Source organism: Brienomyrus brachyistius, chromosome 9, assembly GCF_023856365.1.
Source record: "Brienomyrus brachyistius isolate T26 chromosome 9, BBRACH_0.4, whole genome shotgun sequence".
Lineage (NCBI taxonomy): Eukaryota > Metazoa > Chordata > Actinopteri > Osteoglossiformes > Mormyridae > Brienomyrus > Brienomyrus brachyistius.
In genome coordinates this window covers 27133521-27150335 of record NC_064541.1, presented here as the reverse complement: position 1 = coordinate 27150335, position 16815 = coordinate 27133521, and the positions used below count along the sequence as shown (strand labels likewise).

The window sequence follows — 16815 nt, the reverse complement described above, 5'->3', positions numbered from 1 at the left end:
ATAAGTCACCTAGGTTTTGATAAGATGTAGAAAAATTCATAATACTGATAGTGCTGGACATTTATGGAAAACCTGCAAAACCTTGATGAGTTTCAAGACCATGAGTTGTAATCGTAGGATAGTGTCATGCATGACTTCACAGCACGGACACGTATTTGGTGGTAATAAGCACCTGTCTGGAGGTACGTTTGTTACAACTGAATACAGGGCTACAAAGTAATGGTGTAATGGTGACAACTGTGGTATTGTGATGTTGACCATGCCTAAAAAAAAAACATTTACTACACTTACTCGCAGGAGTTTCTGCTGGTTTCGTACACAGATCATCAAATACCTGCGTGCTGACATCTTGCAGTACCGAGAAATCATCGACAAAGAAAATCCTTTTATTGGAAGAGATCTGCAACAGCTTCATGCGGCCTTCCCCAGTGTCTTCTCCTATGGCAATCACGATGATCTGGATTCCCTTTGCCTTCAGTTTTTCTGCGGCAATCCGATACTCGTCATGTGAATCCCCATCTGTTATCACCAACAAGTTTTGGGGCACCCTCTGGCCAATCCTGCTGCCGGCACTGGGTGTGAAGAAGTTCGCCATGAACTCCAGAGCTTTCCCAAGCTTTGTGCCTTCCCTCAGCTGCTCCACAGCTCTGATAGCATTTATGACGGCATCCTCAGTATAATGTTTATTAAGGAAGAACTCATCCCGAGCAGTGGAACTGAACTGCGCCAGGCCCACCCTCCAGCGATCCTGGCTAATAACGAGCCGGGACATAAGTCTAGCCGTGAAGTTCTTGGTGATCATGAAGTTCTTGGGGGAAATGCTCTCCGACCCATCGATCAGCACGACAAGGTCCGCTTTAGTCAGTACACATTCTGAATGACGAGCAAGAAACGTTTCAGAAACACGCTATACATGTGTTCAAGCATTTTTGTCTTTGCTTTTTAATAACAATTGCAATGAGCAATTAAAAAAAGAGTACTTTGCCTGTAAGACAGACATGCTTTTTGAAAATTTGCTAAAGTTCTCATTTGTAATACTGGAGTCTGGACTCCGTATTAAACAATAAACACAATCATGGTAAATTCTGTAAGGGTTCATCATGAGCTTAGCATTTAGCATTTGCCAACCATAACTGTGTACCGGTATAATACAACCAATGCCTCTGGTTAACACAAAATAATAGGCCTACCTGGTTTGGATACATTGCAGATAGCTTGGGAGAGAGTCTTCTTAATTCCGTGTAGAGAGTCATAGTTATCTACATAGTAGACCTTGTTTTTATTGCCGGTCATAGTCTCCAGTTCAGATGCGATAGCACCTGCTACGCCGATTGCATAGACATTGATGCCAGCATCCAGCACATCCTTGGAAACCCTTGGCAGCGCAATAGCATCTGTGGCCTGGCCATCTGTTATCACCATCAGGATCTGGGGGACGCCATCATCTCTTCGGCCACCATGCTCCTTACCAAAATATATCTTGGAGAACTGGAGGGCTTTGGAGGTGTAGGTACTGCCCCCAGGATGCCTCAGGGCAGCGAGGGCGCTTCTCACCGCAGTCTTGCTGGTGTGCTGCGTCAGAGTGAAGAGCAACTGGGGATTGTTGGCGTACATGATGGCCCCAATGCGCACTCGATTCAGTCCCACGTCGGTGTCGTTAATTAAGGACACCATGAATGTCAACATGCTCTGGAACTGGCCAACGCTGATGCTGCCAGAGCCGTCCATCAGGAACATTATGTCTGCCACCTCTGTTTTGCACTCTGTTTGAAAGGAACCATGTGAAACACAATGATTAAGGACACTGTATTGGTAATAACTAGGTACATTGCTTTAACAGATTCACCAGTGTAATGTATCGTAATCGCTTTAAGAACTGTTATATATCTAGCATATAGGATATATCTATAATATATCTATTATAGAGGACATAGATATACGCACTGTGTACACTTATTCTTATAATAAAAATGCTTACCGGGTTCCTTTTCACAGATTCCAACAAGGATTTTATTTTCTAAAAGCTTTAGGGCATCAAAGTCCTTTTCAAAGAAGACTCTGTCCCTTGAATCGGTAATTTCCATCAGTTGGGCGAGGTGTGCCCCAGCCACACCAATGCAATATATATAAATCCCCTTATCTCTCAGTGCCTCGGCAGGGATCTCCACGTCATCCTGGGCTTCGCCATCAGTGATGACGATCAAAATCTGTTTAACGCCTTTCCTGGATTTTTCGTAGTATTGAGACAAGTCAGTGAGGGCCGCACCAGTCAGGGTGCCATAGCCTAATTGCGTCATTTGATTAATGGCCGTCCTCATGCTTGCTTTGTCATAGAATGTATTCAGATCAAATATCAGTTCTGATTGATCACTGTACTGCACAACTCCTAAATTAACTTTATCCTGACCGATGTCTGTCTTGTTCACAATGGAGACCATAAATGCCTTCATTTTATTATAGTCCTCACTGTCAATGCTGCCAGAACTGTCTACCAGGAACGTGATGTCTGCAACGACTTCCTTGCATGCTATGAGGGAAAAAAAAACACAATCATGTTTGATCATCAGCATGAAATGAAACGGTGTTAAGCAATGGTGCACGTTCACATACTTGATATTCAGAAAACATTCTACTTTTTTGCAGAACTTTCTATAATAAAAATGTAAACTATATACCTTCCTGGGAGCAGATATCTCGGACCACATTATCCTTGATGGGTTTCAAAGCACTGAAATTATCGATGAAGAACATCTTGTCTTTAGAGGTGGCGATTTCATTCAACTCTTTTTTATCAGCATCTTTGATACCAATGGCGTAAACAGTGATGCCCAAGGCTTTTAATGTTCGGGCCGGATTAATGACAGAATCCGATGACTTTCCATCAGTGACAGTGATCAGGATCTGAGGCACTTTTTCTCCCCGAGACTCAGCCGCCTTCTGGAACAGATCTGGCATGGAGGAGAGTGCTTTTCCTGTCTCTGTGCCCCCACCAACCTGATGCACCTCCTGCACTGCCTTCTGCAGTTCCTGCTTGTCGGTGTATCGTGTCAGCTCGAACTCTGTCGTGGGAGCATCTGCATACTTCACCAGGCCTATCCTCACCTGATCTGGTCCGATCTTGAACATCTTGATGAATTCCGTGACAAAGTCTTTGATTTCCTTAAAGTTAGGGGGTGTGATGCTCCCAGATTGGTCGATGAGGAAGTAAATATCAGCCTCCTCTGTCTGAGTACATGCTGACAAATTGAAGTACCAATAAGGAGAGAAAGAAAAACAGTCATTATGTTGCATTATTATATGACAGAAATCACTGCTCACAAATTAAACCGAAAAACTACTTAGGGGGAAGATAATACTCAGCTGCACCATATATATAATTTCAACATTTCATTGCAAAAGTCAGGACTACGTCATTCTGAGACTGCGTTCAAAGACCAGGCGCGCGACGAGGCCAGCCCATTTCGAAGACTTCGTCAAATGCAGTCTAGGAATGCATCCTTCTTTTGAAGAGTTGGATTCCACCTGTTGGATCTTTTGCAGCCCATCATATCCCAAGATTTATTGTGCAGCCCTTCGAAGGACAGTCTACAAACGCTACGTAGACCGTGATCTTCGCCCGATGTAGCCCCTGAATGCGGACAGGGCCTTTATCCATATATGGCCCTTATTTGGAGTGCAGCTCCACCTCCAACCATTTTTTCTTAATGTCCCAAGTGAACGATTTAAGAAAAGGTTGATTTTGTATCTTAGATTCTGTTTTCCTGTTTCTTGCTTAGTTTTTAGTTTCCCTGTTTTAGTTTTACTTTGAGTTAATTAGTTTCATCTGTGCCCTGTTTCTCCAGTCTTCGTTAATTAGCCTCATCTGTCTAGTGTTAGTCTCATTACCCCTTAGTATTTCAGTCCCTGCTTCTGGTCAGTTCCATGCCTCGTCCCCGCTTAAAACCTGCCCGCTTCCATGACAGTTTTTCTCTATGTGTACCTGACTGTACTTGTGTTCTCGTGTACCTGTTTCACATCATCTTCCATTGCCAAAGACCCGTTCCTATACTAAGTACAGAAGTACAGACAATGGTAAAAATCCATGGATATCATTCTTGCCCTGCCACAAATATCAATGATTGATTGGTTGCACTGTTTGCCAAAGGAAACCAACCCCGTGACTCATCGTGCCCCAATCTCAGGAGGCAAGTTAGCAAGACCGGCCTTGCCAAGAAGACGACAAGTAAGATCTTTGCGTTCCTAGTATAAGAGGATATTTACAGGCACCTCTGTACCCACGGCCTGAAACACAGCTAATGCTGAAGTTCCAAAAGCCAGCGTTACGCTAGTATTGAGAAACACCCTATATTTAAACTGGATAAATCTACAACGGAATGTCGTCGTACCCAAAATGTCTCCAAATCAGGCACAAAATAAGGACATTAATCATTAACTCCATTGGGCTGTGCAGTTGGGTTTTTCCTCATTTCCTTCAACACTAAAAAGTCGCACAGTGATAAGGGGGGAAAAAAGCGTTATTGAGCCAGGAACGTTAATCGCAATGTGAGCGCGGGGGAGTGGGGAGGGGGTAGAATCGTGCCTGGGCACAGCCCAATGCATCTGGCTAAGTGTGACTGCGTCTGAACAGTTCCCATTATGTGGCTCATCTCATCAATGTGCATGGTAAAATCAAGACTTGTGCATAATCATTAGAGAATGCGTTTTAGTAGATCTGATCTTCATTTAAGAGCTAACAGTCATAAAAAGTGCGGTGCTTAGCATTTCAGGTTGTGCTTCTCGGAAGTTACCTTTTTTAAGCTGAAACCTTCGTCTCGGGGAGGAATAAAGTGTGTCAATGATGGTGTAACACAGGAACTTCTTCAAGGTACTCTGTAGCGTGTTGAGCTGCGTTATGCTGTCCACTGTAAAAACAAACTTGCTGGCAGGAGAGGAAGCGATAAGCTCCAGTTGGGTGGTGTTGGTGTCCTGCATGCCCACAGCGTATACGGTCACTCCTGAGAGTCGCAGGTTAGAGGCTGCTATGTTCACGTCATCCTGGCTCGTTCCACGCGTAACGACGATGGCTAGCTGCTGCACACCCTCCTTCTTGCGGCTTCCGGCTTTTGTGGCGAACATGTTGCTTTTAGCGTATTCCAGAGCACGCCCCATGTTTGAACCTGTGCTGCTGTGGTAGGGCATGACCTTAATGTACTGCAAGATGTCCTCCTTCTCATTAAAGGCAGACAGGGAGACCAGATCCTTGGGAGTGTTGCCGTACCCAAGGATGCCCACCCTTACGCCGCTGGAGCTTACGTTAAGACCACCTACTATCTGATGGACGAAGCTACGCACGGCATTGAATTCCTTTTTGTCCCTCCCAAACTCCACAATGAATACAATATCCGCCAGCCTAGCAGAGCTGCACTCTGTTAAAAAACACAGCACAACACAAAGTTAACTCAGATTATTTGGAAATCACAAATTATGCATGAGAATGAAGCGATCATTTTACCTGAGGCAGTCTGTAATTTCGCAAACGTCTCCTTGATCTCTATGGTCTTCTTTAAATCCAATGATAGGTTTGGTCGCGTCACCAAATGCATATTAGAATCTGTGGAAATGGCCTTCAGGGTTTGCTCATTAGAATTGTCAAACCCAATACAAATGAGAGTCACTCCCATATCCTTTAGAGTTTTTACTTCACTATCAAATTTGTCTTGGAACTTCCCTGGGCTGAAGACCACGAGAACCATCCCCCCCCTCTCTCTCAACACTCCGCCCACCCCTGGCATGAAAAAATTATCACCGACATACGTCAGGGCATTGCTTAAGTCGCTGGTTGTGGAACGTAGTGGCCGCAGCTGGCTCTTGAAAAACTTGACGAATTCTTGGGAGGTGTTCAGTTGGAAATCAGTTCTCACTTTGTCACTGAACTGCACCAAGGCAAAGCGGTGGTCCGCACGGCCTGTGAGTGCGTTCATCAGGCGGGATAGGAACATTCGCACTTGCTGATATTGTTGGGGTGATATCGTGGCATCCAACAGGAAGACGATATCTGCACTCCTTGGGGTAAGTGCTGTTCAGTATTTTAGAGGGGAACAAAATGGATTTAATTATAGATAACAGAGATGGATAGTTCAGGTCCAAAAAGTAAAAATCCAGACCAAGATTTTGTTTCCACCAACCAGTTGAATATAAAGAGTCACAGTCACAGAGTACTCAACTGGTTGGTTGAAACAAAATCTTGGTCTGGATTTTTACTTTTTGGACCTGAATTATCCACCTCTGGATAACAGACATTTTATTAATTTAACATAAATGTCCATGAACTAAACAAAAACATGTACTTATTTACAGATCGTGATGGAGCGCTTGCTTCCCTAAATATTAGTGGATGAAATTGGTTTTGAGGTTTAGCATCACTTGGTATTACGCTAAAAACCCAGCAGAGGACAAGCTCCACTTAGCAATACTGCTTCAGTAGAATGCAGGTAAACTCGTTATTAGCATAACAAGCATGGCAGCCGCAAATGACAGCCGTTCACCTTCCATGAGGTACTCCACGGAGCGGCACACCACTTGCAGGAGTTTGTCTTTCATCGTCGTCAGGCTGCTGTAGCTTTGGGCAGTCAGTAAGAAGTGTTCATGGGGGCTGTTGGAGATTTTCTGTAGCTTTTTGGTGTCTGTCATGCCCACAGTCATGACGTAGATGAATGCTCCTTGCCCCCTGAGATCGCTAGCAATGTCATCTGCCTCGTCTTCAGAGCTCCTGTCTGTGACGACAATGACTATCTGTGGCACCACCATAGGGCTCCGGTTTCCTCCTGCCTTAGCCATATAGCGAGTTTTGATGAGTTGCAGTGCCTTCCCAATGTTGGCACTCCCTGCTCTTTGCCTAAGGCGGTCAAGGTTCTCTAAGAGTGTAGTTTGATCTCTGTTATCCTTCAGCAGGAACTCCTGGTGGGAGTCATCACCAATCTGCACGAGTCCCACTTGCACGCTGTTTGGACCGATTTCAAGGCTTTCCACAAAGCCTCTAAGAAAGTTCTTCATCTCCTGGAAAGCATTGGGACTGGAGTTTGGTGAGGTACCCACCAGGAACATAATGTCGGCCACATTGGCTGTTGCACATTCTGCAAGAGAGAAGTTTTTTTTGGGGTTCAGAACAAATTCATTGCTCTTTTTTTTCAAATACAGTAATAACATTATTAATACATGATGAATTGTGACCTTGGGAACTGGGCATTTGGCATATCTTAATCCTAAAAAACTAGCTTAATGTTTTTTGTTCTAGTTAAACCCTTAATCACATAAATAAGTGAGCTATGATTCCTATGGTAGAAAAGAAAACGCTTTCGATTTCCTGGGTTATTGTATATTTTGTGATACGCACAGATTTCCATGAGAAGATCCAGACATCAAAGTTAGACTGATGTTACCTGACTAAACACATGATCATAGGCTCGAGTATTTACAGCCGTGATGACAATGGACGGCCCCCCAAGTCAGCGGCCTTTACCTTGCGGCACCTGGACAACATGGCGAGCGGCCTCCCCAACGGTGGTGCAGAGCACCCGGACGATATCATGCGAGACGCCCTGCAGCGCGGCGAAATCATACACATTGTAGACATGCTTGCTCACGGGCATGCTGGCAATGTCATGCAGCTCCTCTAGCTCGGCGTCCTTAATCCCAACAGCGTACACTGTGATGCCCCTTCTCTTGACCATGTCAGCTGCCTGCTTGACGTCATCCTGGGACTTCCCATCAGTAATGACCATCGCAAACTGGGGAACCCCCACGTGAGCCCGACTGCCGCCCTCCGCCGTAAAGAGTGTGGTCAGCATGAACTCCAGGCCCAGCCTCGTGAACGTGCCACCTGCTCTGTAACGCATGCTTCTGATGTGATTCAAAACCTGCTCCTTTTCTTGGTAGGTATTAAGGAGGAATTCTAGGTGTGGGCTTGTGCTGTATTGGACAAGCCCAACCCGAACTTGAGCTGAGCTCACATCAAAGCTGCCCACCAAAGTGAGAAGAAACTGCTGGACCTTCTTGAAGTTGCCCAGCCCAATACTTGATGACCCATCGACCAGGAACACAACATCAGCCACCGCTTCCTGCGTGCATACTGCAAGGGGACACCCACCACAGGTTAGGACACTTTCTTCCACTGTCACTATCATAAGTGGGGCGCCACCTACCTGTTTGTTGAGCACTGCTGAACACCAGACAGGACGCGATGATCACAACAGACAGGACGCTCCGCATTGCTGCCATGCTGCCAGAGTCACTCTTCCTGAAGTACAAACATGGCGCACATCAGATGTAAAATCTCAGTAGAAACCCTGCCTTCCACAGAGCTTCATCATTTTGGAGTCACCAGGTCATAAGCAGCATTTTTTTGAGAATGCCATCCGTCCATTTTCCACACCCACTTGTTCTACACAGGGTTGCGGGGGTCCGGAGCCCGTCCCGGGAGCTAAGGGTGCAAGGCAGGGAATAACCCAGTATGGGGTGCCACCCCATCGCAGGGCAGACACACCGCTTACACACACATTCACTGACACAGGGAGAGCCTGCAAACTCCACCACACAGAGCCAGGGCGGAATATCAAACCCTGGTCCCCAGGAGTGTGGAGTCACAGTGCTGACCAAAGCACCAATATCCCACCCCCTTCTGCTTAAATGCTTATCTTGTATATAAAACTGCTGCATAAGGTATACAGTAATGCCAGATGTCTTATTGGGGATAAATGGCCTTCAGCTCTATGCCATCCAAAGGAGCTTCTGCTGAGTAGATCACAGAACATCGAGACTCTCAGCACTTTGCACTCGGCAACATCTCAGAGGAAACACAGCTTTCAAACAGACACGCCGCCAAACCTGAGCATGTATGTTCAAGCTCCCCTTCCGTGCCCTCGTATACTTTTACTTGAGGGGAGTTGTGGAGCCAGTCAAGCGCTTCTCAAACCAACTGATTGATCGGTGTCTGGAAGGACTATGCAGGGAAATAGGGACTCACAAGCCCTACAAACCCACAGGTCTGAGAGGACAGGAGAATGGCAGCCTCACCGTATAGGCGGATGCAAAAGTCAAGCGTTGTTCTCCAGATGGGCCAAAAGCCCCAACCCTTCACAGTGACCCTCCTAAAAACCACACAGGCGACTTTTAGCTGCGGCGGGGAGAAAAACACTAAAACCCAAACCACATGTCCACTAAGGGCCCCCAGCACCACTTCTCATATTCTTTTCCATGTGGTTTAAAGGCGTTTTATGGATGTTTTTATGACGTTTTCTAAATTTTTACTTGTTTACATGTCGTATCCTAGTTTTTAGAGTGACAGCATATTAAACATCATGATTATACTTTGTGAAACTATACAATCATGGCAGCTAAATGCCTGTAGCACATCATACAGTCCAGGTAGCTAATATCTATAAGACATCATTCACCGCAATATGTGCTGTGAGCAGTAAGATCTAGGGGGGGGGGGGGGTGAAAAGAAAGCAGTTTTTTTCCTAATATGGAAAATTAGATCCAATTTACATAATAAAGAACTAAATACGGAAAGTCACTAGCCAGCGAAGACTGATTTATTCAAATCCTTTTGAGATCTTGTTTTTTTTTCTGAATATTAATTAAAGTGTAGATTTAACAAGAAAATGAAGTTGGAAAGGTCACACCCTCAGGCATGTGATGTCATCTTAAATCCCTAACTGTCCTCTTTAAGGAGGAGTAGGACACAATAAAGTAGCATGTATACTATGAGAGATTAGCAAAAACATCCATCCATCCATTTTCCAAACCGCTTATCCTACTGGGTCGCGGGGGGTCCGGAGCCTATCTCGGAAGCAACGGGCACGAGGCAGGGAACAACCCAGGATGGGGGGCCTAGCAAAAACATAACTGAATAAAAATGAAAGAAACGGTGGATTACTGGATCTCAGGAGGATAGCAAAGATAGCAAAGTTAAACACAGTTGATCACCTGTAGGGTTAATTTATTTGATTAAATCCAGACCTTTGCATACCCCAATATACATATGACTTATGCTTTGCATATGCTCCGAAGCCTTTTTTATCTGTGCAAGTTAAATCAACATGAGCATATTCGCATGTGGGCGGCTTCTAGGTCTCCTCACACTTTGAAGTGAGCATCACCCTATGTACCTTCTCAGAAGTTATGCACTGACATCAATATTTAATTTAGCTTCATTCTTCCATCCAAAAAACAGAACTGTACATTTAAATTACTGTGTTCCTCCGATATCGAACTCTCTTTTACACCATTGTATTGTTCTGAAAGGAGAATAAGAAATGTACAGAGTCTTGCAGTACCCAGAGTCTTCAAGATTCTAGGCAAAGCCAACATGCACGCATTCAAAATTTGCGGAAAAATGTTGTTTATTTTGGCTGGAAAAAAATGGCAAATTCATACAATCCAGTCTGTAGCTCATAAATCTCTTACACCACACTACATCTGCATTCCGATCAGATCATTCAAGCTTAGTCTTTACAGTTGCGAATTCACTGGCCTACCCAAAGAGTCAAACTCAAGGTACGGGTTAAACATTTCCACATTTTCCAAGAGAAAATCAGTCAGAAATATAATTGGCAGAGGGAGAATAATTCATGTGCTTGTTTTCTTGTATAATTACACAGTCTGTATACAACTTGGCACTAACAAATTCCACAACACCCACCCCTGATTATCACATCTGTAACCACACCCTAGATGGTCTCTCCCTAAACCTCAATACTATCTGCATAGATCCTGATCAAGCATATAAAAACCTCTTATTGTCAGTCTTCTTAAAGCTGGGTATCCAGTCTGAGAGATCCAGATACATCCAGAATCCAGCTATGCAACATGTTTCCACATGTACCAACATTCCCATGTCTCACTGTCTTACGGTCCCATCACTGGCTACCAACAGGGACTCCCTGGTATATCAGCGTTCTCGGCAGCCTGAATCACAGCCCCCTCCCCTACAGGCCATCAGCAAACTATCAAGCTCATCTTGGTGTTGACTAACTAAAAAATCAAAGATGTGAAATAAGTCTCCATTCAAGCATGGTCCCTCATTGGTGGAATAACCTCTCTCGAAATTCTCCTGATCCTAAACTAGTTGTCTGGTTCTGATTAAAACATATTTATTTCAGTCACACATTTTGAGATATTTAACTCAAGACTTAAGCTATCAAATTGCAAACAGACACAAAAACTACTACTACTAATAATAATAATCATAATCATAATAATCATAATAACAACCATAATAATGATCACAATAATAATCATACTAATAATCATAATAATAATCATAATAATTAAATAAATACTAATAATAATAATAGGAAGACTGCTGATGAATAATAATAGGACAAGGAATCCAAGGCAGCTGTACAATGTACCGTTTCAGCAAAACCCTTAAAGCCACAATCACATGCATTAAATCACCTGGCTAAGGAGGATACAGTAATAACACTGACCTCACCAGTATTACAATAAAACATACTCAGCCTGAAACCTGGCCCCCGATTCCAAATCTAGGCCTTGGTTTTAGTTCTACCAGCTTGTCACTGTCATAATTACTGAGTCCGACGGGCCAGAGGCTTCACACCCGGATCACATTTAAAGGAAGGTTGGAAAAATCAGCAGAGCTTGGCCTGAGGACTGTGATTTGAACAGCCCTGAACCGAACATAACTATTTCGAAAATTGCTTGTAATTATAAAGTTTAAGTGACCTGATCACGATTTATTTAATCATTTGGATCTAATGGTTGAGGTCTTCATTGGCATTTTTTGTATTATCATAATATTTACGGTCTGCGAACATGCTGAGGTTAATTGGAGTTACCAAATTGCACATAGGTGTGTGAGTGTGCGAGTGTGTGAGTGTGCGAGTGTGTGAGTGTGCGAGTGTGCGAGTGTGTGAGTGTGCGAGTGTGTGAGTGTGTGAGTGTGCGAGTGTGTGAGTGTGCGAGTGTGCCCTGTGATGGGTTGGTGCCTCCAGGTCCAAGACCCTGAATAGGATGAGTGGGTATAGAAAATGGATGGATGGAAGTTTCAGGGTACCAGCAAAAAAACATCCTGAACTAAACTGTTCCTCCCACAACCCCAGGTCTTCCGGCCAACAATCCCTAGTGCTCTGGACCTGCTGAGTGAAGGGGCGATGAAGTGAGTGCAGGATGAAGTGTCCATTGAAACAAAAAGGGTGAAGAGGACTGGAGAAAACGGGACACAGGAACTAGGAAAATAAGGACAAACGTGGCCAGAGCTGAACAAGGGACTCCAGAAAACTGGCATCTTGACTCAGGTTAACTAAACCTGTTGCCTGTATTGACTTGTTGGATTTAAGGTAGTCTGTGCAAAATGTAAGCGAACAAAGATAAAGTCCATTTAAACCGGGCTACCTTGAATCTGTGCAGTTATCTAGATGACCAGCAAATCTCGCTGTGTGATACAGAACCATAGATTAGAATCCTGGGTAGGCAAGACCACGACCAGGCACTAAAAAGACACAGGAAGCAGAATAGCGTACCTGAACCCGCAGTCTGAGATCTCACCCTTGCTATTCCTACAGCAGAATTTCTTCTGGGAATTGAGGCTTGATGTTAAAGGCATCTTGCCTTTAGGAGAGACTTGACCAATAGCAAACCATATTCTACTTGTTTTCCCATCCATCCATTTTCCAAACCGCTTATCCTACTGGGTCGCGGCGGGACCGGAGCCTATCCCGGAAGCAATGGGCACGAGGCTGGGAACAACCCAGGATGGGGGGCCAGTCCATCGCAGGGCACACTCACACACCTACGACGACATGGGGAGAACATGCAAACTCCACACACATGTGACCCAGGTGGAGATTCGAACCCGGGTCCCAGAGGTGTGAGGCAACAGTGCTAACCACTGCACCACCATGCCACCCCCGCTACTTGTTTTTAATTCATAACAAAAACCTATAAATTGAAACTATTTCTCTGCACCTGGTTCACAAATTTCTTTGAAGAACCTCCATCGATCCCTGCTTCTAATCCCTTATCCTGGTCAAGACACACAACTGGGGTACGACCTGGATGGGATGAGAGTCCTCTTTGATGAACTTCTACTGTACTGACTTCTAGCACGATGAAATAAATAAACTGATTAATTAACGCAAAAAAATAGCACTTCTTTGTAAATGTCATGTTTCTCTACCAAAGCTGTTAAAATCAGCCCAGCCCACTGGTTCACACATTGTACTATAACTCCCCCGCAAATACAGAACTCAGAGAGCAAACTCCCTCCAGCCTTATCTGCGAGGCCTGGCAGGCAAATCACGAGATGTTTAACACAGCATTGTGCACACATGTGGTCCAATTTCATGATATTCTCTAGTGAACTTCAGAAATAACATTTGGACTGCAAAGAAGACTAAAAATGTGGTCAGCATGCCAGCACCCTGAGATTATAGTAATAATAATAATTACTAGTAGTAGTAATAGTAATAGTGGTAGTAGCAATAGTGGTAGTAGTAGTATTACATTAAGGGCTTATTTCGGAATCCCTTTTTGTGCTCAGAAGCAGCTTAAAGATTTAAACTGTCAAAAATCATACACTGCCAGCTATAGAAAGGCCCAGGCCTTTACATTTTATATTTTCTGAACATGCAAAAAATATCTGTTATTTAAAGCAAACGGGAAAGTAATTACTCAGGAGATGGCTTTGCAGGCTCTGAGCTAAGCAGCCAGGCTGAGGGACAAGGTCATTTGGAAAGATTTTCTCTTTCTTGCACACTGTACTAATAAACCTTAAATGGTCACTTAGCAGGACGGGGTTAATTCATCATCTCCTTCTGCACAGCAGGAGAGGCAGGAGTAGGCCGCATAAGAAATTCTAGAAATTCTGCCCCCCCAATGAAATGTCACCTTGGACCCCCTCTTGGGTTGACATTTTCCATCTGAAGAAATTAGGGTCCCACGGTAGATAGAACTTGGGCTGGGTAGATTTTGCTGAGTGGGTTCCCCCCAAGTAAATTTTTACTAAATGGGGGGAAGGGGTTACCCCAAATTAGATTTCTCTATGTGGGGAGCCCCCCCAACAAGGATTTATCGGCAGTCTGCCAGGGTATCGATGTCCCTCTGACACCCTTTGGTCTGTAATATTGCAACTAATCACAGCCTCTGAGTTTACAGTTTAGTCTTTCTGGGGTCTATTCACAGGACTGCTTACCTAGAAATGCTCTTTCGGAAATACTTGGACACAACTTGCTTGCTTTTTGCTTACTGCGAAAAACATAAAACAGCATGTTAAGAATGAATTCTAAGCTGGTGAAATCTAAGCTCACATGATACAAGATGAAGGCTCACGGTTTCTTCCTTAATTGCTTCCATGACACCCTTGTAATCATCGGGGAACAGACTGAGTAGGAAATATTTTTTCAATTATGACATCAGCACCAACAGTGCACTGAAGTCCTGTCTGGCTAGGAAGGTAAAATGAGTGACTTTGGTGTGCTAAAACATTTTCCCCAACAGTTTCTAAAAACGCAAATCCAAATGCTGATTAGTTTACTGTTGTGGTTTGCTGTTGTAACAACATCCTAGTCTCCCATCTTGGCAAATTCATGCCCTCTATGCTCAAGACAGATAATCATGTTGGCTGGTTTAGCTATCGCCATGTAAAGTTTATCCAATTAGAAGCTCTTGTTGGGTGAGATGACTTGTGATAGGACAGCCGCATGCAAAATGATAAAGTAAACACTCACTTTGCCAGCGAAGAGCTTAAAAAAATACTATTTCAAGCTTGTGTGGAAAACCTGAAAAAAATAATACAGTAACCTGTTCATAATATGAATTATAAAACAACTGGTTGTAAAACCATTCAGACTTTAAAATTGTATATTATGTGATGTGACTGGCATCCCATCCATTGTTCTCTTGCCTGTGCTGTCAGAATAGGCTCCGTGTTCTCCTAGATGCATTGGTTGGTAGATGAATGGATATTATATAATCACCATAATTGATCCCAAATTATTTAATTTGACCGAATTTGCATAACACATTATTCAAATGTAGCGTACAGTATGACAGAGCCAGATTAACATATTCCAGTGCCCGGCAGACCAAGGAATTGCAGCGGCGGCGAAGAGGCGACAGAAATCGTCCTTTAATGTAGTTCTTACCAGCTTCCCACTAGAACCTTCAATAACAAACTACCAAAACCGCCAAACGCGGGGAGGTTGAACAAACTCACAAACATTAGGATAATTACACAATTACAGACACGTGAGGATCAGAAACGGACAACGCACAACACATATTTACACTAAAAACAACGAGTACACATAGGGGCTATTTATAAGCGTTCGGCAGCATCCTGTTACATTCATATCCCACCGGCGTTACAATGTGTTTTGGAATTACATTCATTGGGCTTTATAGATGAGGGACAAAAATGAGTAACATGATAAAATGAGTAAATTGTGAAAATAAAGATTTTTTTAATTGAATGATTATTATGATTATTGTGATAACACCAACAATAATATTAACAACAACAATAACATTAATAATAGTAATATGAATCGAGTATGACTGGAGGTTAATCAGTGGTACTACATAATTTGTGTAACACATAATATGAAAATCATTTATACATTCCTTTTATTTTATATATATCCGGCATTGCCATTGATGTTGAATCTGACAAAAAAGTTAAGAGATTCAGCCCTTTACCATTTCACATTAGCGCTTTGTGTTATTTTTTCATATTGGTATAACAGGACATGAAAATATTCTTTAGCTTACAGTTAAAGATTTGTTCGCATGAGGAATAAATTTTGTCACTTTCCCATGCATCGGTCAAGCGCAAGAAAATTATATTTCCAGGACGATTAACCTATGCGAATAATTTCATTTACGTTCCATTTATATCTGTAAAAGTATATTGGCATAATTATTTTTTATATTTTTGCAGCAGAGAATTAAACTACAAAATGTTTCCAAAGTGGCAGTACTTACATGCCATGGACATACATTCGGCTGACTCTGGGTTCCCATTCCCTTGTATGGAGTTTGGAAGTAATTTTGTTCTGTAAATGTAACCGGCCACTCCTCATCCCCCGCCCCAAACTGCACAGGGTTTACTCTGGGGGTACCGCTGGATCGATTACCCGCTTTCCGCAAAAATGCCTAACTGTAATTCCGAGAAACGCTGTGAATTACACATTTAACCGGTGTAAAGCTATTCCTATTTATACAAAAGTTGAAAAACGAATCTTGGTGGTTAAATTGACATGTTCTTTTCATGCATATCCATTGTTTTTTGATTCATTGAGCGCATCTGTTCCTCTTCACAGACGATAAGCGGGACAGAAATGGTCTGGTTCCTAAATCCTACGGCGTAAACGGTTACTTTGCACGCAAATGTGGAGGCAGATTAAAAACAGCAAGTGTTATTGAGCTTGGCCGATGCAACGCCGTAAATGAGCCTTTAACTAAGGCTCATTCCGTACTCATTTTCTTGACATTGGCGGAGATTTGCAAAGGCTTTATAGTAATGTTTACATTCGTACGTAATCACTGGGGTGCATGTTCTCATTCATTTATTTGGTTGTTAAAATCTAAAAAGTCATTTTATCAGTGATGCATCAGTATGTATCCCATAAAAATGTAAACAGGAATGATCAATCCATTCACCACTGCTTACAGCAACTTTATTTTACCACAAAGGGAAAAATGGTCTGAAGCTGAATAAATGTTTTCAGTTAACTACATCACACATCACACTGTACATCATACATCACACATCGCAATGTAATACATCACACACCACACTCTAATACATCACAC

At 43.2% G+C, this 16815-nt stretch overlaps 1 protein-coding gene across 1 annotated transcript in view; it reads right to left on the bottom strand.

Moving 5' to 3' along the window:
- The window catches only part of LOC125748891 (collagen alpha-6(VI) chain-like), a 35778-nt gene extending 19704 nt beyond the window's left edge, over window positions 1–16074 (bottom strand). Inside the window, exons 1-10 of the mRNA XM_049025562.1 lie at window positions 15985–16074; window positions 8181–8275; window positions 7499–8107; window positions 6525–7112; window positions 5492–6055; window positions 4788–5405; window positions 2676–3236; window positions 1979–2527; window positions 1191–1763; window positions 292–873 (exon numbers count right to left, since the gene is read on the bottom strand). Coding sequence (XP_048881519.1) covers window positions 292–873; window positions 1191–1763; window positions 1979–2527; window positions 2676–3236; window positions 4788–5405; window positions 5492–6055; window positions 6525–7112; window positions 7499–8107; window positions 8181–8275; window positions 15985–16001 — 4756 coding nt within the window. The 5' untranslated portion in view covers window positions 16002–16074. The remainder of the gene's footprint in view (window positions 1–291; window positions 874–1190; window positions 1764–1978; window positions 2528–2675; window positions 3237–4787; window positions 5406–5491; window positions 6056–6524; window positions 7113–7498; window positions 8108–8180; window positions 8276–15984) is intronic.
- Window positions 16075–16815: the final 741 nt, after the last annotated feature.